The 27,355-nt window shown below is 40.9% G+C and overlaps 1 protein-coding gene across 3 annotated transcripts in view; it reads right to left on the bottom strand.

Moving 5' to 3' along the window:
* The window catches only part of VEPH1 (ventricular zone expressed PH domain containing 1), a 255,130-nt gene that overhangs the window by 139,857 nt on the left and 87,918 nt on the right, over positions 1-27,355 (bottom strand). For all 3 annotated transcript variants that reach the window (XM_081570621.1, XM_081570622.1, XM_081570620.1), the window contains exon 5: positions 16,887-17,096. In XM_081570621.1, the coding sequence (XP_081426747.1) occupies positions 16,887-17,096 (210 nt within the window). The remainder of the gene's footprint in view (positions 1-16,886; positions 17,097-27,355) is intronic.

Here is a 27,355-nt window from a genome sequence, read left to right on the forward strand (position 1 = left end):
AGATACATGGAGGGACACATGCCTTTTCTTTAACCAAATGTTGCTGGGTCTGCAACATATGCTGCCCGGATCTGTGGCAGCCATCCTGCAAGCAAAAGGGGACATGATTACATGGCCATGTTAATATCCCAAGGAGGTGAGAGAAAGAGCCTTATCATCAAGGGTTCCTGATGACCTTGTGGAACTTTTGGAGGGACCCTGGACCTATCAAGTCATGCAGACTTCTTAAATGAGATAATAAATATTCTTATTATTGAAGCTGGCTTTAGTTTGATATGCTATTACCAAACTCATCTCAGCTGACACAAATTCTTCAAGACTTTGGTAGGAGCAATAATGAAATAATAATACCTAAGAAGGACCTGGCATAGAGCAAATGATTTTTTTTTTTAATGGCAACAATCAATTGTTATTATAAGTAGTATTTTTAATAAGATGTGATAATACTGGAAATATCAATGAATTAAAAAATAAGCCATTCAGTAGAGGCCTAGTGTTTTATTATAAATATTATTGTTTTCAATGCCAGGCATACTATTAGCACACAATAAATGTTTAATATTAATAGTTTTTTTGACATTATGGAATACATGCTGTATATGAAAGAACAGATATAAACATATTTAAGTAATGAAACAGAACATTGGCAATACCATTGAAGGCATCAGTGTGTCCTCCCTTGTGCTTCTTTCTGCCTCTCTCTGAATACCTCCCTTGCAGAGAAACCAATATCAGGTTTTAAAAGTCATTTTTAATCAGTGGGAGTCCACCTTGGAACATAATTTTACTTACTGGTGGTGCGTGAATCCTGGTCCTGTTTTACTGGAAGGCTTTTAGGCTCTCCTATTCTGTGGTCTGTTCAAAGTTTGGGATGCTAACCTTTAACATAAAATTTTAAAGATTCTATTGACAGATGAGTTTATAGTCCCTCTTTTTAGAAATTCCAGATGACTGAGTCCAGGTCATTATAGATCTGTTTCTGCTGGAGTCAGCTGGTCTGTCTGTGCAATCTGCGAAGCTTCTCCACACCAGACCCTGCTCAGGGCCTCCCTGAATCACACCCACCTGAAGATTTATAGCTCTTTCTGAGACTCTAGTAGCAGCCCAAACTGTTCCACTGCCTCAAAATTTCCCCGTGACACAAGGAGCAGTTAAGTGTTTGGCTTTCTAGAGGCTTCCTTTACTGCTTGGAAAGTAGAATTGGTAAGACACTAGCAGGGCAAACATAGAGTCCAGGCTGTTCTAATTGTCGATACATGTGAGAGATTTCTTGGGATACGTATTTCCAGAGGAAGTCCCACCCTGGGAGAACATAAAAGGTGGCAGTCCATCGAAAGCCCTCCCAACAGAGCAGGCACAGGGGCTGGTGTGGTGGTCATAGAGGGGGTCAGAAGCTCTTTCCTGTGTTCGAATCCTGGCACTACCACCAGCCAGTCATGACTTGGGCAAGTCACTTAACTCTCCATGGCTCAGTTTATGAAACAGATTAACGTACCCACCTCACAGACAGGTTGTGAGAATTCAGTGAGTTAAAAACAAAGCATTCACAAGAATGCCTGGCTCAGAAAAGTGCTAAATAAATGTTAGTTATTATTGTTTCACTGTTGAAAATCTTAAATGTACATGCAGATGTATCTAAATTATCACCAAAACTAAAACAAGCTGTCTCAAAAGCCATATATCCCTATAATTTTTCCGGTTAACTTATTTTGTGATTTGATAAAGGTTTGGAAGTTCTAAAAATGTCCAAAACCTCAATACCAGCTCAGTAAGCAAATATAGGCCACTGTTTTGGTAACCTGTGAAAAAGTTTACCTAGAAATGAAATTTGTTCAATATTTTACCAAGATAGCCTATTTCTCTTGTTAAAAATGTTACATGAGGGCTTTCCTGGTGGCTCAATGGTAAAGAATCCACCTGCCAATTCAGGAGACATGGATTCTATCCCAGATCTAGGAAGAGCCCACATACTCAGAGCCACTAAGCCCCTGCACCACAACTACTGAGCCTGTGGTCTAGAGCTCCAGGAGCCACAACCTCTTCAGCTCAAGCACCCTAGAGCCCGTGCTCTGCAACAAGAGAAGCCACCGCGATGAGAAGCCCAAGCACCCCAACTATATAGTAGCCCCCACCGGTAGCAACTGGAGGAAAGCCTGTACAGCTATGGAGACCCAGCACAGTCAATAAATAAATAAGATTATTTTTAAAAATGCTGCCTAGACAAGGATACACTCTTCTAGCCTGAAAATACTAGCACAAAAATGTATGTAAAATGCTTGCAAAGTAAGTAGGCATCGAGTGCTGTCAGTTTATCATATTCAAAAGCTAAGTTTCAACAATTTTAAATATAGAACATTAAGAGAGCAAGCTGCTTGAAATCCTTTTTTTGTGGAACAAAGTAGAGAATAAATAAACAAAAACATTGTTGATGTCTCTCTTAGGCAGATAATCCTCCAATTTTGAGCTGATTTTTAAAATAGCATTCTGAAAAGTCATATTCCTCAATTCTTTCTTTTATCCTCTGGTCATGCCTCAAGTTTCTGTATATAAGCTCGGAGTTAATTGAACGTATTTTTCTTCCCATTGATAAACAAAGCTCTATTATAATTTAAACAGATTTATATATTCTAAATAATCATTTAATCCAATGTAAAGAGAATAAGCTCCCATCCTTTCCTTATTGTTTTTGATTCAGTTTCTATGATTTTAGGAACACGCAGTTTCCATGGGCACATGGAGAGTAATAAATCATGCCTAGTAAAACAATACTGTCTAGGCAACAATTTTAAAAAATAAGTCCCAGTAATAAAATTCAAGAAACAGCTGATGAAAACAGATGTATCCTTTGTTTTGAATGAACCTCAAATTTTCTAACATGGCAAAAATTAGAGATCAGCTGGACTCAGTTCAATTCCACGCACTTGGCACAGAATGCTAAAGTAAACCATGCTCTTGTTAAAAGAAAAATACAAACAAAAAACACAAGGTATAATTTTTGCACTTACAAAGCAATTATGGCTTTTATTTAATATTTAAATGTGGAACTTACTAGGTCTTCCTCAAAGAGGTGTTTGAATGAAGTTGACTTAGGATTTAAAGTAGAAATCATAGAATGTAAATGTAGCTTACTTTTATGCCTTGCTATTTGAGACAATAATGTAACCAAATAAATTCTGTTTTTAATATGATTGATTTTTTTAAAGGGTAGAAAACTGAACATGGTCTCCTGTCAGTAAGTGTTTCTAATTAAAGAGTATTTTCCCCTAAATAGCATTTGGTGTGGCCACATTAATGTTTGAAAACCCAAATCTTTCTTCATTTGTGCTGAGAGTTTATCTTTCAGCATCTTTTCTTTGCATTGACCCCCAAATACTTATAGACCTTAAAGCTTGTAGAAATCTATCTAATTTGGGCTTTGAGCATAGTGTTGTTTTGTGGCTTGATAAAGGATTTAGAGGTTGGATTTACTCTTTAAAAACTGGGGGCTTGGGAACTTAGCCTTTTAAAGGTAAATCTTTTGTGTGGGCTCAAGCAACTCAGAATGAATTATACAGAGCCAGAATTTCTTCTCCCACCACACCATGGTCCCTTCATGTAAATTACCTCTCATTGATTATCCCCAACAATGGTTCCACTATTTCTTTTGCTTCAATTAAGCAAACTTTTTGAAAGAGCATTGGGGATTTTAGCATTGAAACATTTTTGCAGAACTCAAAGAAGCAGCCCATCTTTAACTACACAATATCTATTTAGCAAATGTGGTATAATCACAGAATGATAGAAAAAGTAACCACAGATCTTCTGGCCTAATCATGGAAACCATTTTGAAGAAAGTTGCTTATTATGGGTCCAAACAGAAAGAAAAGAAATAGGGAGAAAGAAAAAGAAATTGTGTTTGAACTTTTTGCCAGGAAAAAAAGAAAAAGTGCTTTGTGGTCATTAGAAAAGGAACACAATATGGTATGATTTAACTCAATTGAACTATACATCAGCTACAAGTGAACTTTCCATACTTTACTCATTATATTACATAATTTTCTCATTATACAATTAAATACAAGATGCCTATCTTTCTTTGCACCTACTTATTAAAAAAAAAAAAAGAAGCCAGGATGTTTTATTCATAGTAGCTGACATATAACTCCCAAAATACAAGTTAGACAGAAGTACTTGGATAAGTATTACCTCATTATGTACAGCGGAGAATGAAATGGAAAAATTCAGTTTGCAAATGTGAGTGACCTTGCCTGAGATTGGCAATTTCCTTAGCTAGGATAGATTAAGTTTTTCTGCTACATGTGTGCCCCCTATCCTGCCAATGCTCCCCTTTTCTGTTCCTGGATTTTGCCTTGGGTTAATTATTTCTGGTCTCATAGCAACCATGTTTTCATTGTGAACCTCCTGAACTGCTTGCTGGAAGTAAGCAGGGCATAAATAAATAAGTAAATCAAAATATGCAAACAAACTGCAGCTAATAGGATGGGGTTTGAAGGTAAGGCTGGCCAGAGTGTGCTTGAAAAAGGTAAAAATTACTTTCCAAAGTGCTTTCTACTCACTTGTGAGCTCACCTTTATGTAAACAGTGGAAATAAAGCAGAACAGCCTTTTTAGGATTTTTAGATAAGGCTGTGTTGAGATCTTAAATGGACTCATAGTCCATTTTTGTCTTAGTCTATTTGGGCTTCTCACAGTTTTGAAGACTGCTAAGTCCAAGATCATAGTGTTGGTAGATTTGATTTTTGGTTCCATAGAGGAAGGGGACAAAGGAGCTCCCTGAAAGCTCTTTAATAAGGGCACTAATCCCATACATGAGGGCTCCACCCTCAAGACCTAATCACCTCCCAAAAGCTCCACCTTTTAATATTATCACTTTAGGATTAGTCTTCAACACAGGAATTGTGGGGATGGCTGTGGACATTTAGATTAGAGCATGATTTAATTTTGCCATTTCTCAGCAGAATAATAGAAGCGTCACCTCATTGTATTCATTGTTTTCATTTTATCTACTGTGTGGGATACTAAAACCTATGCATTTAGCCTTCAAGGTAATTCTCACTTTCTAAAGTGGAGGATGGTAGAATATTTCCTTCAGGAAATCTCTGTAACTTCCCATTTCCCCCCATTGCCCACCTTCTCTGCCAATTTAATCTGTACCTACCAGTCTTGAAGAGAAAGAGTTGATCACCAAATCGTGTTTTGGGAATGCAGAGCTATCACAGAGAAGGTGGGCTCTGGGAAGTGTTTTGGAAGAGGAAGGAACATTTGATTGAGACAGGGGCCGTTGTCACAGCTGAAGGAAGATTGTCTCCTAAGAAGAAGGTAGTAGAAGGAAGAGCCAGAGAAAACATAGACAGCCATAGGAGTTTAGTATAATCCAGGGATCTCTAAAATCAACCATACTAAGTAAATAAAGACTTCAGTAACAGGAGATAGGAAAGTGTTTGTTTTCCACTTTTCTGGGTGAATTGCCAGATATTTGAAACTCTATGGAACTGACATGGCACTGAAGTTGGGAAATCTACAGTTCTGAAAACATTCACTTTCCAGGCATCTAAAATTTATTAATCATAAATAGCAATTATTTCTTTACCTACTGTAGATTTATTTATTACTTAACAAGGAATAAACTGATCCCAAGATAGCCTTCTCAGTGTAATTTCTTTTCTGTTATCTACATGTAAATAACAAGACTCATTCTGGTTAATGCTAAGAGCTCTAGCATGAACATTTCAGTGTGACAATCCATTGCTGATCTGCTGACTGTCAGATACATCTTTTCTTAGAGGCTGTGAGCTAGCACTAAGTTCCCCACTCCTATTCACTACTAAATAAAACCAGACTTACTGTTTTTGATAAATAAGGAAGAGAGCTGAAATGTAAATATCAGCTCAAATAGTACAGTTATGGCTATGCAACAAAACTCATCTGCTTTCAAATGTTCTCCTCATAATTTTTGAGAGTAAAATTATTTTAAAAACCCTTAACATCATGATGACACTATCTCTGTGTCAAATCGTGCTGGGAGTTTTGGGGATGCTTCCAGATCCTGGCTGAAATATGATGAATCAAGTAACAAGAAAAAAAAATTTGAAAACTTAAGCAAAGGAAAATCTTGTATATATACCCCCTATGTTATTATGTATAAAAGTGCTAATTAGGAACGCTCTCCTCATCCTCCCCCCATCACCACCCCTTTTTCCACAGGAGTGAGGATGGGGTGAGGAATTCTAGGAATGTTACATAGGAAGTATCAAAGCCCAGTGAAGGATTCTTTCTAAGAGAAGAAAAACCAGAGCCCCCTCCAATAACAAAAGGGTTGATTTTTATTAAATATTTAACTTTGCACTCTCTCCAGTGCCTTGCCCTCCTCAGATGTATGACAAATGCTCAGAAATTGTATAATAAATAATGCTTGATGTTCCCTGGGTTTCTGTTTACTCTAACATTGCCAAAGAGGATCATTTTTAAAGGTTACTGATTTATTACTTTGTAACAAAATGAGTCTTACAAAGAAACCTGTGGGGGTATGGTTGTGTGTGTTTATAAACCATTCATGAATCATGCATGCATGTACACATGTGGGTATGTCCAGACCTCGGGGGAATCCTCTAGTAGATAAACCCTATGGGAGCTGGATCCTTGAGACCAGTGCCTCTTACCCATTCATGTGCACACAGATCACCCGGGGATCTTGTTAGCTTGTAGATTCTGAATCTAGTTCCCAGTGATGCTCAATGCCAGAGACGACACTTTGGCCACCACATAGAAAGGAGACCAATAGAACCTGAAAACCATTAGCTACAACCTATGACTGGAACCCAGTGTCTGTAGTCTTCCTGGTCTTCCTTATGACCTGCCATGTCATCAGCAGCTGTCTACTAGCATAAGACCTATACTAGTGTCAAGTTCCAATCTCGATGGAACAGCTGGTCAGCAAATATTTGTGGTTCACATGCTAGAAACTCATTTCAGGGGTGGGCAGTGCAGGGGCACAAAGAAGTATAAGGTACAGTGCCCTCTTTTGCAGTGCTTAAAGCAGGTTAGGATTGGTGTGTGGATTCATACACCAAGTGAACGGAAGGCAAATGCAACCAGAAGTCAGGTGCAGACTCCACGTTACGGATGTGCACTCTCACATGCTTAGAGCAGGGGAGATGATGATGGCCAGGGAAGGTATGGAAATGAACTTTTCTGGGATCGGGCTCCCCAGAAACAGACCCTGAGATGATTTATGTGCAAAGCATCTATTTGGAAACTCAGGAGATGAGTATGGGAGTTGAAGAATGAGACAGAGAAGGGAAATAGCTCGGAAAGGGTGCCTGGGAATTCTGGGAAAGGGTTATCTCATTACAGAGTTGACAGAGTTGAGGTGTAAATACCCCCATCATTGGTTGAGGGCTGCTGAGGAGGCTGGGGGGATATTCCTCATATATCTATCCTGCCATGCATGTTAGCAGGGTGGCCTATGAAGTTGGGGAAACCCACAGGCTCAGAAGTGCAGGTGCTGGCAGTTGAAGGGGCTGGCTTATGCTGAAGTGATTTGTCTGGGGGCTATGGGCAGAGCAAGGTCTGCGCTACAGCCTTTGAAGAGCAGCAGGATTTGAGCTGGAATTAGCAACTACTTTATCCTCTCAACTCACCTGCTGTCAATGCCCAGCTGTTGTTTCTGATGAATCCAATATTCATTTACATCTTAAGCTCAAGCCTAGGAGGGTAAATCACTAAGTAGACACTTTCTATTTTTGCTGGAGCAATCACAGGCCTACTTCCTCACAGATACTGGCATAAGAAAGTCAGAAGTCCCCTCTGAAAAGAGGAGATGAGATCTGTAGGGATCAGGCTGACCATCCTTGGGGTTCAATCCTGAGGAGAGACTGGTCAGGCAGAGGTCCCTTCAAGGACTTGCCAAGCTCTCCCCTCTAAGAGGCACTCAGAGCTCTTGGTGGTTTGGTCAGTTGGCCTAAATCACAGTTGATAATTATAAGACATTGTTGAAAATTGCTGCAACATGTAACTTTTGTAACCATTATTTACTCTCCTACATTTGCAACTATTTGTGGGGACTGTTTGTCCTTTTACCAGGCTCTTTAGTTTCTTGGGAATGCTGGGGTACACAGTATTCATTTGCTTGTCCACACATTAAAGGGAGACAAAACACTGGTGACCTGGACACCAGTGACAAATAAGTGTGGAGAGAGAAGGTAGAAAACAGGACCTGTCTGAGGGTCGAGGAGGAATGTCGTCATCTGGAATGAGTCTGCACCAGCTTCAGCCCTCTCCCCTTTTCCATGATCCATTCCAGGCTCCAGGCATGGTTTCCAGAAGGCTGAGGGCCTTCCCCCAGCTACTGGCCATCGTACCTGCTGTGTCCTCCGTGGATACTCTCCTCCTCCTCCCCGACATCATGCTATCATCCAACAGGCCTCACTTAGAACATGCTTCCAAACTCCGCCACGAGGGGTGACTTGTTTCCTTCTTGATACAGATCAGAAATCGGTAGTAACGGGCACCAGATTAAACTTTAATCATCTAATCGTAAATCTCTCTTCCCCACCAGCCCGTATTCACTGTGAGCCTCCCTAGGGCAGAGACCGTGTCTTTCTCCTCTCTGTGTCCTCATCACTACCAGTACTCAGGCTTGCATCTAGAAAGAATCAGCAACTCACCCCTGCATCACGGAGACAGGTTAAGGAAAATCAGTTCTATTATGTGAAAGCATATTCTGTACGTACTTGAAGTTGTTTTTTTCTTTACACTTTGTAAGAGATTATTAATATCATTTACAATTAGCATGTAATCTTTTTACAATATAAAAAACAATAAAGCTATTTGCATTTTGGAAAAAAAAAAACCTCCCCAATCGACGACAATTCTGTAGTAGTAAATAGCTACCAGCTGGCGCTGACCAAGGCTTCCCAAAGACTCTGAGCAGACCAAGTTTTAACTAGATTCCCCACCCTAGGGGAAACTGGGGTGTTTAAGTCACAGGTCCTTCCTCTTGTGGAATGGCACCCAGGGTCTTTAGTCTTGACCTGCAAGTTAAAGGTGCACAGCATCCATCCAGGTCCTGTGTCGCAGGATGTTTTTCCACAGCCAGGATGAGGACAGTAATGTGGTTCTTGTTACCTTTGTCATTCTTTTCCTTTTCCTCCTGAAAGTGTTTTTGTAGAAGGCCTGCCGGATGTCACAGAAACACGACCTGGGCAAGATGTGTGTCACTTCTCTACTTGAAAAGTGTCCATGACTCTGAACCCAGAGAGGATGTAATAAACACGCCCTGGTGCTTGGCCAGCATATTCCAGCCAGTTAGGAAAACAAGGCAGAGGGCACAGGATTTCACACCCACCCTGGCAGTGGCCAGACTAGGAGGGCAAGCCATTTGATTCTTCACAGGTGCAGACTGCTGGTTTCCAGCTAAGGAAAACAACTGGCTGTAGCATCCTTCCACGTGCTATGAGATCATGTGTAAAGGGCAGCTTAGAGCATCTCTGTTTCCGCCACATGGGTTGGCTACCTTGTGGGTCTGGCATGGGGTGGGCAAAACACAGCTATGGAGGGTACCAGTGCATGCCTTCTAATGAGATGAAGTCCTGGTGAGGATGGAGCTATTAAACTAAAATTGCTTCAGTTTGTTTATCTGAGACTTAAGTAGATGGACAGAACACATGAATTCAATTTGTCCTCTCAAAAAAATGAAAGCCGTTCCTAAAGGAGTCTCTTTTTCATGTGGACCCACATTAGAAAAGAGGGTTGTAATAACTGCAATATCTAACCAAGGGGGCTGGGACCACTTGCATGGCTCAGAGAATCTAATGGGTAAAGAAAACAATGAAAAAAAAATAAAGCCTCTGGAACTGAAGCATTCTACTTCAGTTCTTCCTGGGAAAGAAAAGTCAACCTAGTCTGGATTTAATTTAAACCGCTTCAGATTTAGTTAATGACAGTTTTTTTAAAAAATTGATGCAAACTTATTTGAGTTGTTTTTATAGGTGGGGAGCTGGGGACCACCTGCCCTTTATGGAAAGCAATGCACTTCCAGTACCCCCAAGAAAACAAGGCCTATTTTAAATTATAAATTTTTTTTATAAAATGTGGCTTTATTATTGTTTTTGTTATTTTTATTCCCCTCAGGAATGGTGGTCTGTAATATAAATTTAAAGCAGATATATGTTTCACACTGAGAAAAAAAACTATGTATGCTAGTTATTTCCTAACAAAGAAAGAAGATACAGCCAGTCCTACTTTATATTTTTAATGGAACATACAGTACCTCATTCCTTTTATTTCTGTCCTTATTTTGACCCCACATACCCATCCATTCAGCCTCTTTCCCTGGGGAGCAGGGAAGAGGCACATCATTTACTTGTTGCTGTCTTCCCTGATTTCAGTCTGTTGGACTTAAGTTCCAGTCTGTATCCAAATAAATGCAATGAGAAATCTCTGGGCACCACTTAGGAGGTAATACATTGCTGATATTAATTGAATGTTTACCAATTGCCAGACACTGTTCTCCATGTTTCAGCTGATTAATTCTCACAACAAAATTAGGAGGTAAATAATATTGCTATTCCTATTTAACAGACGAGAAAAATGAATCAAGAGAGGTGGTGTAACTTGCTAAAAGCCACACAGCTGAGTCAGGATTCAAACAAAGGCAGTCTGACTCTTGAGACACCCTCTTAGCCACCATGTTATACTGTATGGATGTCCCCACAGCAGCAAGATCATTCAGGCAATGGATTCTTACACAGACAGATCCCAGGTGGTGAACACTGCTTAGTCTACAGTGGTGAATGTCCCTCCTGGGCACTATACTTCAACCAGCTTGCTGCCTGTGAAGTCCTCATATATGAAAACCTCTTTTCATGATCCACTCAACATCATTTTTCTCTGATGTCACCTACCAAGGAGTCAGGATCTTTTGTAATCATAGACAGACATGCCTCATCATCTGCTTTCTAGTTAATAATGCCAGGTCCCCTGTCAAACTCATTTTCATCTTTTACCTACTAGATAAATTGTACAGGCTCTGAAGTATCAACAACACTTTCCATCTTAATATTTTCCTCTCCTTCCTCTTAAGTTATAGTTATGTCACCTAGAAGAACTAGATGCTTGATTGAATGAAAGTGGCTAGTGAGAATTCAACCTTCAAATTCTTAAGTATTAATAAGAGTACTCCCAAATACTCACGAATTCTTTTGGCCACAGGTGCATTCAGATGGATAAGGTAAGATTCCTTCCTATGAGAGCTCAGAGACTCATGGAGAATAAATAGACATGGACAGGCAAATTATGACGTGACACAGTCAGTATGACCTTTGAGATACAGCCAAAATGCAATGGGAGCATAGAAGGGGTAACTGCCTAAGAGAACCAAGAAGAGATTACACAGGAGGTGACATTTGATCTGGGTCAGGAAAGATAAGCAAGAGCAGGGGATGGAAACTATCCAGCCAGAAGAATAGGCTGTGAAGATGAAGACATATGTCCGTGCAAGGTACTCTCAGGGAAGGATGTAAAATGCTAATAGAACACAGGGGGCATGGAATAGCCTGGACAGGTAAGAGCTAAAACTAGAGGGAGGGCAGGGCCAAGCCAAGATGATGGCATCCGATAGGCAGTGAAGGAGCCAACAGAAGACTTTGTGCAAGGGAGAAAGACCACACTTGCACTTTTAGGAAGAAAACTGGTAATTTAACAAAAGAAACATTGGAGCGGGAAGAAGCACATCCATCTCATTAACCCTCTCCAGCTGGGTAGAATTTTATTATATTTCTGTTGCTGTTGTTGTTATTATTCCTGCTGCTAGTTGAACTGTATCAAGCACTTGCTGTATGCCAGGCACTGTGCTAAGGGTTTTGTCTGAATTCTCTGGATGTAAGTCTGGGGATGGACCCTCAGAAGCTACTATGTCATCCTACTATTGTCTGGTAGTCTCCACTACAGTTTCCTCATTTGAGAAAGACAGAAGGACCTGTGTGTTTTTGCCATGCTGAGGATGTATCTGACACTAATTAAACAGTATTTCTTATTTATGCATCTGCTTCAACTGAACATACCACAGAAGTGGGGTGAATCCTGGCATGATGGGGAGCCAGCTGTGTCCTTTACTGGACAGGCCAAGGAAGGTGCACCTCAGAGGCAACCACTCATCAGTTATCCTGGAAGTAGATGGATTTCTCCGCCCTTTGGTCCTCCTCGTTTTACTCTCCATCCAACAGATGCATGTTAGGTGCCAGAACACACCTGAAAATTGCCTGTGAGTCACTATACAGCTTCCTATAGTGACACAAACACATATGGCTATTAAGCACAGTTTCATTTTAAATCTGGGCAAAAAAAAAATATCCCTGAGGTAATTTGGAAGAGAGAAAAAATAAGAAATTATAGGATGTTAATTTTTGTTTTATAGAACAGATTCCTTCTGCTGGGTTTACACCAGCAGATGGGAAGATTGTGACTGCTATCAGCTGTTGTAAACAGTTTGCCTACCCAGATGGGTGCTGATATGAAAGACAGGTGCGTCTGGTATGCTTCCCCATAGCCAGTCCTGCAGTTCCTACATCTGTCTTCATGCATGCACAGAACACGGGGCAGAAGTCAATTAATAATGTGTGAGACTGATTCCAGGCCGACTCTACCCTTGAGGTTATGCCAGGCCTGAGGGTCACACACCCTGGGGAGCCCCACCCCCCACCCCGGTCCCCTTAAGGATCAAACACTGTAGTTCGGTGGAAGGCAGGCAACAAGAGAGGGATCAACAGTAGGCTCCAATCAATCATCAACTGTGCATCTCAAAAGTCGGAGCAAGATACTCAAAGTTGCATTGGCTTTTCTGCATTTCTAAAATCTTTTAAATCCTAGCAACAAATATCATCTAATACTTGGCACCCCTGAGTACACCTGAAAATTCTACATAGTGTCAAAGAGAAAAGAAATTTAATTAAGTCAATTTTTAGATAAGACCAGAGTATGATTGAGACAGAGGATCCTAGGGCCTGAGGTCACTAGGGTATTGCAGCTATTCCACCATGAACACCCTAAACAGCTCCATATCTCATATATCCCCGTGTCCCTTTACCTCACGTATACCAAGCTCTCCATACAGAAAACAGTGGGGTTTTCAGAGCAAAGTTCCTGCTGTTCTCTTTTAATTGCAGTTTCCTCCTCCATGGGTAGCCAGGAGCCTGTACTTGACTTCTGTCCTCAAATCTATCTGGCAGTGCACTTCAGTAACTTCCTGTTTCCTTCTGGAAAGAGGCTGGGTAGAAATAACCATACACATATATCTTGCCTATTGGTTTTGGTCTTTAGGAATATGGTGCCACAAAAGTTTTAGAATATTGAACAGGTTTACTCAGATTAAGCAGTTAATAGCTGCTTAGGTTGCTAATTCTTGGGACAACTGAGTTTTAGCATTCTTTAAAACTAAAGGGTGATATTTTAGGCATTATTGCTGAATAAAGGATTCTGACTAACATTTAAGGTAGTTTTGTCAGTCTGATCTTAAATGAAATGGAATAATGGAATTCAAGAATATCAGCACCAGAAGGGAGATAATCCAATACAAAGACATTTTATATATTTTATATATGTGTGTGTGCATGTGTGTGTGAATTTAATAGTTATTTAAGACTCCTTGTTGGAAAAGGAAATGGCAACCCACTCCAGTATTCCTGCCTGGGAAATCCCATGGACAAAGGAGCCTGGTGAGCCTACAGTCCATAGGGTTGCAAAGAGTTGGACATGACTGAGCAGCTAAACAACAAACAACAACAAAGTCTCCTTGTATCAGTCCCTCATGAGACTTCATAAACATGTTTAATGTCTGCATAATAGTTTAACAATAAGTTTCTAACTTCTTGCTGTTGGCAGTGAATGTATTTATGCCTAAATCTGTGGGATTTTCTTGAACATTATTTCCTTAGCATATGGATATTATTTGTTTTTGAGGAGAGAAAAGAGACCCAGAGAAAAGAATCACTTGATGAACTGCAACAAGACATTTCTTGTCCTCAGTTATTCTTTATGTCCTTCTCTTTTGATTAACTGGGCATGTGGCCACCTAAATCCAGACTACACATTCCAGCCTCCCTTGCAGCTATGGTCATCTGCAGCTTTGTTTTATTTAGCTAGTGGGATATAAACAGTAGGCTGTATTTGTCTGGAAGAGGCCTTCTCCCCTTTCCCCTATTGGCTGAAATGCTCACTTGATGGGTGGAGATTAATAACCATCTTGGACCAGGAGATGGAAGCCCTGTGCTCTTGGGTATGCTCCAGGATGGGAGAGCAATAAAGGAGAAGGGGGGCTTGAGTTTCTGCAACAAAGGAGAAGGGGGACTTGAGTTTCTGAAACATGGGGTTCTAGACTGACTGCTTTCTAGACTTCTTTATGTGCAAGAGAAATAGATGTGTATCTTTATTTCAACAATTTTTGTTTTGAATTTCTGTGTTACCCTTGACCATATGTAATCTAAACTGCTGTATCAATAGTCTGGAAAAGTTTTAATTAATTATCATAACTTTATGGAGGAAGGCAGGATGGGTGATAGACAAAGCCTGATTGACTCTTGCTTTAAATATATTATGTCAAGGGATCTCAAATACTGTTCCATGAAAAGCTGCATCAGAATTACCCTGGCAGGCCAAAAATATAGATATATAGATATAGGTATATAGGATTGGAGCTAAGATCCCACGTGCTGCACAACCAAAATAAGAATTACACTGGCAGAGGTTGGGGAGGTCCCTTTCCTGGAAACTTTGATTCAATAAGTATTCTATAGGGTCCAAGAACTTATATTGTGAAAAGAGCTCCTAATATAATCCTGATATTGCAATACATTTGGAAAGTGTTTGATCTAGAATTGTTTTCTGCTGATGAACTGAATCAGAAGCATCAGAAAAAAATTTTTTTTCTCTCTCAAACACAGATGCCTCCATGGGTATGTGAGAAAGAGAGATAGAGATAGAGCAAGAGCAAGAGAGAGAGAAAGAGACAGAGAGAGACAGAGACAGAGGAGAGAAAATATTCTGATATTCTTAATTTTGAAATAGGTGATTCCTTGGGCTCTTTGGCCCCCCTTTTCTCTCTATACTCACCTGGAGCCACACAAATATCACCTAATAGTCCATTCCCTCTCAGATTAGCCTTAGTTTAGGTAAACTGACAGTGGCTAGAATTGTTTTTTGTTTGTTTTGTTTTGTTTACAGATTACATTTTCTGGGGAGGTGTAGTTACCTCCGATGTGCATTACTACATATTGTTGTTTACTCCCTAAGTTGGGTCTGACTCTTTTGTGACCCCATGGACTGCAGCCCATTAAGCTCCTCTGTCCATGAGATTTCCCAGGCTAGAATACTGGAGTGGGTTGCCATTTCCTACTCCAAGATATCTTCCCCATCCAAGGACAGACCCCTCATCTCCCACGCTGGCAGGTAGATTCTTTACCACTGAGCCATCAGGGAAGCTCTTACTACACATTAATGAATCATAAATGTATTTGTGACAAAAAGAATGATAACTTAAAGATTCCAAGGCCTTGCCCATCAGAGGTTGAATTTTTTGGTCCATGCAAAAATCTGCAAGGTCAGCAGACCCAGTCAAAGAGCTGTCAGTCACAGCTGGCCTAAAAGCACTTGGGCATACCACAGGTTTTCCTGGCAGCAAAGGTGACGGGGTATAGAAAGTGTTATCAGAAGGCAGATCATGGCAAGCATGAGACATTCCAAACAGCAGTGAACAGAAAGGGATTATGCTAAGCACATGTCAGAACTGAGTAATCCTTTTACAAGAGCCACTGTCACACTCACAAGTACAGGCTGCTTGGGGCCCAGTTCTCCCACCTTCTTCTGGGAAATTAAAGGAGAAAGTCTCTCTACCAGGAAGAAGCCTGGCACTCACCAGCTCTCCACAAATCTCAGCAGAAATCAAACAAAACAGAACCAAAGAACCATTTTAAGACAAAATTTGAAAACAGTGCCAAGGATACCAAAGATCTAATTTCAACTGGGTCACCAACTAACCTAAGCTGAGTCTGGATGAGTCACTTAACCTTTCCAGTTTTTAACTTTCTCCTCTGTGTACTCAAGAGGTTAAACTTGGTGAACTATGAAATCCTTTTTAAGAGTTAAGCAATTTTATATTTATCTAATAGGAAATATATAGTATAGGTAAGCGCATGAAGTAAAAGCCTTCCTCTATCAATTACACATTAAAAATCCTCAATTCCAACATAAAATCATCAGACAGACATGCATGTGTGTATACAGATGCATGCACACACCATTCAGAACTATAATTTCTGGAAATTCTTTCTTAGTTGCCTAATCCCCACAAGCTTTGATGGCATCCCGTTGTTGCTGCCAAAAGATTTTATTATGCAAATATTTAGACTAGGAATTTCAAACATCCATGAACATTTATTGCATTCTCCCAAGGAACATCATGGAGAGGGCTCAAAACATACTGAATCCAGGGACTTATTGACAGGATAGCTATGGGTCCTCATTAGTAGGCAGTCTCTGAGATCTAACTCCATGTTTATTGACAGTCTCTTGGGTTAAGTAGAATGGCAACTAGAAATGAGATGAAAATCTTGCTGGTTATTGTTATTACAAAGTGGTCTCCATCTATCATAGGGCTTTCACCATTGTAACCGTTCCCCTTCCTCGGGTGACACGTCAGCAATGAAATCTTCACTTCCTGAACAATCCAAATAACCCTGCTACAACATGCCCTCGATCCAGAGGCCACTGTCCATGCCAAAAAAAGAGAGGAAGGGAAACTTTCAAAGTCTCAGGGCATACCTGTATATCATAGAGCTCCAATGGATTAAGTGCCAATGGAAATTAGGGAAATGAAGAGAAAAAAGCCATACTTACTTCATCCACATGCCCGACAGCCCCATAGATTCTTGCCATTTGTCCAATGAGGTAGGGGGATCTCTCAGCAATCTCTTTCAGCACTGGAAGAAAACTGTTCAAAGCCACTGGCTTGTAGCCTGCAATCTCTATGAGGATGCTTAGGATGATGTCGTTATGGGTCGAATCCTTCAACTGCCCAATTAGGAAAGGAATACACTTCTGAACCACCTGCAGGAAGGAAAGAGAAGAAGGGAGAAAAAGGAATACAAGAGGCAAGTTAATTAAGTCAGAATCAGTCTAATATTTTTTGTATTCAATCTGAACTCAACACATTCTGAGATTATTACTCTTGTTGGAACGCAAGCAGATCTCCCAAGTCTGAAATTTATCATTTACAGTAAAATTTCAGAGCCTTCAGTTTCCTTTGCTTTTTCTTTAAATCTGTGCTCTGCAATTGAAGAGTTAAGGCTACAAAATGCTTAAACGCTGCTACTCGCTCATAAGTCAAAGTCTCCTGTGTTATGTCCTTATCAGTAACGTTCCATTTCCTCCAAACCACCCTGAGAGCTTCAGCTTTTTTTAGAGGGGGTGCCCTTATATGATAGCGTTTTCCTACAGACTCAAGGAAAACATTATCAAGTAGTGTTCTCAGAAATTGGTTGTGCTGTCCATTATCAACTGTGCTGCAAATATTCAGAAGAATGAATTTGATCAGTACTTATGTTGAATTGAAATGCATAGATGGCATTAAATAAAAAAAGAATAGGGCAACCATTTATTGAATACCTACTATGTACCCAGAATATCTAGAGATTCCTAGAAGTTAGGATAAAGGCCAGAATTTTAAAACATGGTCTACATGCTCAGTCTCTGCTTGCCTACTCCTTAGACATCACCTTAGATATGCCCACCTTGTACTCTCAACTTTAGTAACAATGTCATTTTTCTCTCTCTCAAATTCCTCTCACCATAAGACCTTTGAACATATCATTCCCTCTCTGTAACAAGGTCTTCTCTACTACCTCATTTCACCAGTTAATTCCTAATTATCCATAGACTATCAGAGGGTTTCAATTTAAAAGACAATATAAGTATGTAAGAGATCCTTGACAATGACTTTAATTAGAGCCTTCAAATTAGAGAAATATGGTGTGGAAATATTTAAAATAAAAATAAAGCAGGAAAGAACTCTTCCTTTTTCTTCAGTTTTCCATTTGGACCACAAAAACGTTATAAAAAACTACTAAAGTAAACTAATATCTACCATATTCTCAATATCCTAACCTTTCTTAGTTTTTAAAGTCTTTATCAATATAAGGATGCAATAATTTGCATTAAGGAGAATGTGACTTTTTTGTGGAATGATGTCTCTATGTTAACACACAGACACGTTGCATACTGACAATTTAATGAATTGTTTGTCTGCTAAAATAAAAGGATTACAAAGAACAACCTGGGGAAAACGGAACAATAAAAGTACAAACTATTAGTCCATTCGTAACTTCTCCTATGGTTATTTCTTTTTTTTTTTTTTTTTGCTCATCAGAAATGTTTTTATTGGTTCTGTGAAGGTATGTGACTACAAAGTCAACAATTAAATTTTGATTTTCATTGATTTTTAGAAAAGTAAAGTGACCAAAAATAGCATGCAAAAACTTGGGACATGTTATAAACATAGAAACATCAGAAAAATATTATTTCCCTATATAAACAATATATTTAATAATGACAACATAAATGCTATGTATAAAATGAGTGAAAAAACTCATGAAAATTTGTAATTAGCAAGTGAAAAGCTTATCCACATGTATTTTAAGTTTTTTTTTTTTTATCATGATGAGTTTTTATTTTTTTATTTTTTTTATTTTTTTTATAAATTTATTTATTTTAGTTGGGGGCTAATTACTTTACAATATTGTAATTGTTTTTGCCATACATTGACATGAATCAGCCATGGGTTTACATGTGTTCCCCTTCCTGGACCCCCACCCACCTCCCTCCCCATCCCATCCTTCTGGATCATCCCATTGCCCCGGCCCTGAGCCCTTGTCACATGCATCGAACATGGAATGGTGTTCTATTTCACATATGATAATATACATGTTTCAATGCTATTCTCCCAGAACGTCCCACCCTCACCTTCTCCCTCAGAGTCCATAAAATTGTTCCATGCATCTGTGTCTCTTATTCTGTCTCGCATATAGGGTTATCGTTACCATCTTTCAAATTCCATATATATGCATTAGTATACTGTATTGTTGTTTTTCTTTCTGGCTTACTTCACTCTGTATAATGGGCTCCAGTTTCATCCATCTCAGTAGAACCTATGGTTATTTCTTTTGTTTGTTGTTGGTTTGCTGTTTTGGTAAGGGAGACTTGAAATGTGACTTCCAGTATTAGGATTAAAAAATCTGATGCACAGCTCAACCTGCTGAACTCATAATCTGACCCCCTGCCAAAAACCTGCTTTTCCCACCTCTCTAGCCCCAAGTGTCTCCCTTCGTATAAATGACACCGCCATCTACCTGCTCAAGCCAGAAGTCTGAGAATCATCCTTTTTTTACGAGGCGGGGGGGGGAAGGGGGCTTGTGGGTAGGGGTGTTGGGGAGGGAGGAATCATTCTTGAGTACTGTTTTTCCCTTATCAGCAGCTTTATCTGAGCAATCACCAAGTCCTATTGATTCCCACCCCCCAAGTATCCCACAGATGAGTCCACTTCTCTTCATGTCCATTCATCCATCCATTCACTCATTCACAAGTTATTTATGGAGTCCTTTCCATTTGCGAGGTGCTTTTCTAGGTGCTGCAGTTAATGTTGCTAACAAGTCTAACAGGAATAATGTTCATGAAATTAACAATTATTCTTCACGGAATAATTCACTGTCTAGTAAAGGAGATATTTAGTAAAACTAATTGTTACAAAAGAAATATGTAATAGTTTTAATAAATGTCACATAGGGAAAATACAAGGTTCTATGAGAGATAGTCCCAGGGCCCTGATTCAGTCTAGGGGTCAGGGAAGTCCTCTCAGCAGGGACATTTAAACTGAGACACTGATGTAGTCACCTTATACTATTCCAATAGCCTCCTAACTATTCTCCCTGACTTCAGTCTTATCCATCCAATCCCACTGAGCCACCTGGGAAGCCCATATATATTATCCTATATACAAATATATACATAAATTTATAAATATAAACTACCCTATATGCAAATTTAAACTTGATATTCATATCCAGTAATCACGGAAGAAAGGTCAGAGCTACTTTCTGGTAAATGGCACATATGAATGAACAGTTCAATAAAGGCAGCCGGTGCATTGGGGGTGATTGTATGTCCTTCAGGAGAAACTATGCAAGGTCCCTGGCACCTATGGCAGAAGTGTCAGCCAGCTGCTCTGGGTCAGGACAGCATCCTTAACCTGAGGCTTTTAGAAATGGAAAATGCTTACACGTTTCCTGCCCCATTCTACAAAATTCCGTTTTCCAGTCCTCATTCTTTATGCCCTATTCCTGGAACACCAGGGTCTCTATGATACGTGTTTCCAGTTGTGACAATTTTATTTAAACTCCAGTCATACATCCCAAGGCTATAAAGAAAATTTTAAATGGAGAAGAAAGAAAAGGGTAAAGGAAGAAAGGAAAAACAAGAAAGACAGGCAGGCAGGCTCAGGCAAATACAGACTCCTAGGCAAAGCTGAATCCATAGAAGGAGCAAAACGAAGAGAAGTACTAAATAATGTGACTAACAATAAAATGTGAATGAATAAAGACAGATATTTCTTGAAGCTTATCACTCACATATAAGGGAAGGATAAGGAGAAATTATCTTTTCCTGACAGTGTATTTCCTTAGGTTGGTCTCTTTATGCTACCTCACTGGAGCTGTTTCACATCTCAGAGAAAGCCTTCCTTTGCTGAGAGCAGAGAAGCCCCTAAGATAGCATAGATAGCTTGCAGAGAGGAAGCTGACATGGCCTTTGTTCAGGCCATAAGTCCCACACTATGGACTCTGAAAGAGCTTCCAAACTGGCCTCCTCGTCTCAAGCCTTTCCCCCTCTCTTCAGCCTCCTTGCTGCTTAAAACCCTATCTGCTCATGCCAAAGATTTCCTACAATGCGTGGTCAGAATCCCAGTGCCATGGCATTCCACGGTCATTCACCGGCATTCACATGGCATTCACTGATGGGTATATCTGCTGCCTCTTCCTTCATGAACCTCCCAACCCAGCAACATGCCACTGACCACCCACAGTGGCTTGAACACACATGAAAGTATGAGAAAACTCATACTTTCAAAGCTGATCTCAAATAGTTCTACTTCTGGGAAGCCTTCCCTCCAGCCCACTCTAACATACACACAACCTGGAGCCAGAGCACAAGGGAGGCCACTGAACCGCACACTGAAATACTCTGCAGCCTTATACAGTGTTCTGTCTTCTGATCTGACACATACAGCTTTGTAACAATCTGGGAGGCTTGCTTTGAATTTAGAATTTTTGGTCCCTGTCAAGGAAACAGGAAGAAATGACCCCTAGCCTCCATCCCTTGCCCCTCCCTTCTCTTCCTACCCCTGGTTTTGCCCTCCAGGAGTTGCCTATGCATATTTGTGGATACTCCAGCCCACATACGCAAGCTCATATAGGCTGCCCCTCAGATCTATGGGGGTGACACTGTTGGCATGGCCTGTCCTTGGGGAAACAGACCCAGAGACCAGGACTTCCACAGCCCTGGAAGCAGGATGGAGGCTTATCGGAAAGGGATCCCAAGGTCCCAGTTATCTGGACTATGTTTAGTAGGCAGGGTGATGGACGGGAGCTGGGGGCACAGGCAGAGGAGCACCAATCAGAACTGTACAAATCAAGTAGCCCAGGTAAGGGCCCGTCCCTGGCTTTTCTGTTGCTTCTTGAGCAGAATCAATCACTGCCTTTGCTGTCCCCCAGGAAAGTCTGCTGATGAGTTTAGCATCTTGTCATTGAACTGAAATTCTGTGGACACATCTCATTACTCCAGGCTATGGGCACCTTGAACAGAGGGCCATCAAAAACATAGCACCATAACTTAATTGGCAGCGAGGACATTTAAATTCTTGTTAAAGAATAAAAAGTCGAGCAACTGTGTGTGTGTATACATGTGTGTTCCCACGCTCCCTCTCAAATTACTCCTTAGATTCAATTTTTTCTTTCAGTTAATTTGATTAGCACTAACAATGTCTATTAATCTCCAGAAATCTCTAAAAATAGCTGCCACTCTTTTCAATTACTACTTACACTTTTACTACATTATTACTTACACTATTTTCTTATACTAAGAAAATATATGTTCTGAAAACCATGGTTCTGCTCCAAAGACTGTTTTAGAACAGACTATTCAGTCCATCACCCCATCTTCTTAATATTTTGCAACTATTCTCATTTTAAACAAATACTAAGTGACCTTTGAGTCTTGTCAGCCAGAAGATGCTGTGTGAGGTGCTGTAGGATTAGGTATGTGAACAGGAATGCTCTACACTGCTGAGAGAAAATCCTAGAAAATGACTCTTTTCTAGGGACCAGACCACAAAAGCAGTTCCTCTGGGTCTGGACATTAATCAATACAGGGCTGAACTTGCCACTTCCTGCCACTTGTCTCCACATGGTTAGGGCTAGAAGTCTATGTCCTAGGGATAATAACAGATATGCTCATGTGTGTTACTAAACTCTGCTCCTTTTGTTGGCTAGACTACAGCATGGTTTTTGGCAGCCAAGAACACAGACTTAGGCCCAGAAGGCCACTTGGAAAATTGACCACCCAGCCTTTTCCTATAAATGGACTCGGAGAATTCTCTGGAGCTTCCAGCCATGAGTCACTAGCCAGGAACTGCCTCCCTCCACCTAGGAAGGACAGTTTCCTAAAAGAGGGATACTCAGTGGACAATGATGGAGGAAGGGACCCCACCTGCTCGGGAAGCAACATCAGAAAGTCACAGACAATCTTGTGAGACAGCTACACAAAAAGATTTTTTTTTAAGGGTCAACTGTTGACCACCCCCAGTCCTGAAAAGCCAGGTTATCACTGGTCACAGAAGGTGGGTAGTGAGGAGTGCATTCAAGAAAACATGTAACATTCCTGCACATTGCCTTCATTAGAGAACCTGCTCAGGGATCTCCAAGTTACAGAAGGCTGGCACAGCTTTCATGCAGAAAGTAAAGCCCCCTTTTAATCCTCATTTCACCAGGTGAAAATCTTCCTCATTTAGCCTCTCATTTCATTTGAAATTGAATGAACTAGATGTACATGGAAAGCCTCAGTCTGTAGATGTGACTGTTGCCCTGATTTTGTTTTCCTCTCAGTCGACCTTTTTCTGTATCCCTCCTGTTCCCTTTGCCTGCTGTCTAATTAATGAACATGAGAGAGAGGAGGGTTTACCTGGGATTTCTCTAGCTCACTACCTGTGTATCTCAGTAATCAAGTGCTAGCTGACAAAGAGCTGAAGGAGGCAAGGGGGCGGGGTGGGGAGGGGCAGGACTGCTTTAACATGAGGAGAAGTGCTGATGGAAAACAAAGGGTTGGCCAGTGCCCTGTCAACCACTCCCTCCCACCAGTTAGGATCCTCGTCCTGGTCCATTCACTTCACTATGAGTGCTTCCTAACCCTTTGCTTCTTCATTCCAGGATCCACACTCAGCACCCATGATAGATCTCATTGGCTGGAATTAGACTGGATTGATGATGTAGCTCATCCTGACCTGTATGGCTTCGTGAAAGCTCCCTCACCAGTGTCAGCCCCAGATAAGTCTGTAAATGGCAGCCTTAGTGGCAGGGCAGTGTGACTGTAATGGCCTGTGGAAGACACGGATGTTACCCATCCAAAGATGGGAGGGCCAGATATAGATGAGCGAAGCACATGAAAAGCCACCTCACCAAGTCACTCCTTGGTACCCGCCCTGTTCTTAACCTCTCCAAACTTCAATTTTTCTGTTTACAAAATGAAAAGGCTGTTGTAGGGAACAAGTATGAGATGATGCCTGTAAAACACCTACACAAGTGCCTGGTACTTAACATGAGCTCAACCACTACTGGTATCCCCTGTCCACCCTCCCCTGCCTCCTGTAACCTGGGAACACTCCCCTGTGGCCTTCTGAAGGGGAGGCTGCTCAGTGACTCCCACAGAATAAGAGAGGAGGGGGCTGGGAGTCAGAGTGCTGGACCTGTCCAGCACTGTCACTTACTGCTTACTACTGGTATGATGGGGGCAGGATAACCTCTCAAAGCATCCAGTTTTTCCCCCTAACTTTAACTGATTAATTCATTTTAATGTTTATATAATTTTAAAGGTTATACTCCATTTACAACAAAGCATCCATTCTGACTAGTGTAAAATGGAAAAAAATAACACAGATGGGTCATGGTGGAGAGGTCTGACAGAATGTGGTCCACTGGAGAAGGGCATGGCAAACCACTTCAGTATTCTTGCCTTGAGAACCCCATAAACAGTATGAAAAGGCAAAAAGATAGGACACTGAAAGATGAACTCCCCAGGTTAGTAAGTGCCCAATATGCTACTGGAGATCAGTGGAGAAATAACTCCAGAAAGAATGATGGGATGGAGCCAAAGCAAAAACGATACCCAGCTGTGGATGTGACTGGTGATAGAAGCAAAGTCCGACGCTGTAAAGAGCAATATTGCATAGGAACCTGGAATGTTAGGTCCATGAATCAAGGCAAATTGGAAGTGGTCAAAAAGGAGATGGCAAGAGTGAACGTCAACATTCTAGGAATCAGCGAACTAAGATGGACTGGAATGGGTGAATTTAACTCAAATGACCATTATATCTACTACTGTGGGCAAGAATCCCTTAGAAGAAATGGAGTAGCCATCATGGTCAACAAAAGAGTCTGAAAGGCAGTACTTGGATGCAATCTCAAAAACGATGGAATGATCTCTGTTCATTTCCAAGGCAAACCATTCAATATCACAGTAATCCAAGTCTATGCCCCAACCAGTAACGCCAAAGAAGCTGAAGTAGAACAGTTCTATGAAGACCTACAAGACCTTCTAGAACTAACACCCAAAAAAGATGTCCTTTTCATAATAGGGGAATGGAATGCAAAAGTAGGAAGTCAAGAAACACCTGGCGTAACAGGCAAATTTGGCCTTGGAGTACAGAATGAAACAGGGCAAAGGCGAATAGAGTTTTGCCAAGAGAACGCACTGGTCATAGCAAACACCCTCTTCCAACAACACAAGAGAAGACTCTACACGTGGACATCACCAGATGGTCAACACCGAAATCAGATTGATTATATCCTTTGCAGCCAAAGATGGAGAAGGTCTATACAGTCAGCAAAAACAAGACCAGGAGCAGACTGTGGCTCAGATCATGAACTGCTTATTGCCAAATTCAGATTTAAATTGAAGAAAGGTAGCCTGTTTCCTACAATATTTGATTAATACAGTTTTTTCCTCAACAAGCTGTAATTCAGTGAACTTAAATTGAAGAAAGTAGGGAAAACCACTAGTCCATTCAGGTATGACCTAGATCAAATCCCTTATGAGTATACAGTGGAAGTGACAAATAGATTTAAGGGACTAGATCTGATAGACAGAGTGCCTGATGATCTATGGACAGAGACTCGTGACATTGTACAGGAGACAGGGATCAAGACAATCCCCATGGAAAAGAAACGCAAAAAAGCAAAATGGCTGTCTGAGGAGGCCTTACAGATAGCCGGGAAGAGAAGAGAAGAGAAGTGAAAAGCAAAGGATAAAAGGAAAGATATTCCCATCTGAATGCAGAATTCCAAAGAATAGCAGGGAGAGATAAGAAAGCCTTCCTCAGTGATCAATGCAAAGAAATAGAGGAAAACAACAGATTGGGAAAGACTAGAGATCTCTTCAAGAAAATTAGAGATACCAAAGGAACATTTCATGCAAAGACAGGCTCGATAAAGGACAGAAATGGTAGGGACCTAACAGAAGCAGAAGATATTAAGAAGAGGTGGCAAGAATACACAGAACTGTACAAAAAAGATCTTCACCACCCAGATAATCACGATGGTGTGATCACTCACCCGGAGCCAGACATCCTGGAATGTGAAGTCAAGTGGGCCTTAGAAAGCATCACTATGAACAAAGCTAGCGGAAGTGATGGAATTCCAGTTGAGCTATTTCAAATCCTGAAAGATGATGCTGTGAAAGTGCTGCACTCAATATGCCAGCAAATCTGGAAAACTCAGCAGTGGCCACAGGACTGGAAAAGGTCAGTTTTCATTCCAATCCCAAAGAAAGGCAATGCCAAAGAATGCTCAAACTACCGCACAATTGCACTCATCTCACATGCTAGTAAGAGAAGGCAATGGCACCCCACTCCAGTACTCTTGCCTGGAAAATCCCTGGATGGGGGAGCCTGGTAGGCTACAGTCCACGGGGTCGCTAAGAGTCGGACACGACTGAGCGACTTCACTTTCACTTTTCCCTTTCACGCACTGGAGAAGGAAATGGCAACCCACTCCAGTATTCTTGCCTGGAGAATCCTAGGGACGGCGGAGTCTGGTGGACTGCTGTCTATAGGGTCGCACAGAGTCGGACACGACTGAAGCGACTTAGCACATGCTAGTAAAGTAATGCTCAAAATTCTCCAAGCCAGGCTTCAGCAATATGTGAACCGTGAACTTTTAGATGTTCAAGCTGGTTTTAGAAAAGGCAGAGGAACCAGAGATCAAATTGCCAATATCTGCTGGATCATCGAAAAAGCAAGAGAGTTCCAGAAAAACATCTATTTCTGCTTTATTGACTACGTCAAAGTCTTTGTGTGGATCACAATAAACTGTGGAAAATTCTGGAAGAGATGGAATACCAGACCATCTGACCTGTCTCTTGAGAAACCTGTATGCAAGTCAGGAAGCAACAGTTAGAACTGGACATAGAACAACAGACTGGTTCCAAATAGGAAAAGGAGTACGTCAAGGCTGTATATTGTCACCCTGCTTATTTAACTTACATGCAGAGTACATCATGAGAAACGCTGGGCTGGAAGAAACACAAGCTGGAGTCAAGATTGCCAGGAGAAATATCAATAACCTCAGATATGCAGATGACACCACCCTTATGGCAGAAAGTGAAGAAGAACTAAAGAGCCTCTTGATGAAAGTAAAAGAGGAGAGTGAAAAAGTTGGCTTAAAGCTCAACGTTCAGAAAACTAAGATCATGGCATCTGGTCCCATTACTTCATGGGAAATAGATGGGAAACAGTGGAAACAGTGTCAGACTTTATTTTTTTGGGCTCCAAAAATCACTGCTGATGGTGATTGCAGCCATGAAATTAAAAGACGCTTACTCCTTGGAAGGAAGGTTATGACCAACCTAGATAGCATATTTAAAAGCAGAGACATTACTTTGCCAACAAAAGTCCGTCTAGTCAAGGCTATGGTTTTTCCAGTGGTCATGTATGGATGTGAGAGTTGGACGGTGAAGAAAGCTGAGCGCCGCAGAATTGATGCTTTTGAACT

This window comes from Giraffa tippelskirchi, chromosome 2 (genome assembly GCF_054371585.1).
Source record: "Giraffa tippelskirchi isolate mGirTip1 chromosome 2, T2T-mGirTip1v1.2.pri, whole genome shotgun sequence".
Lineage (NCBI taxonomy): Eukaryota > Metazoa > Chordata > Mammalia > Artiodactyla > Giraffidae > Giraffa > Giraffa tippelskirchi.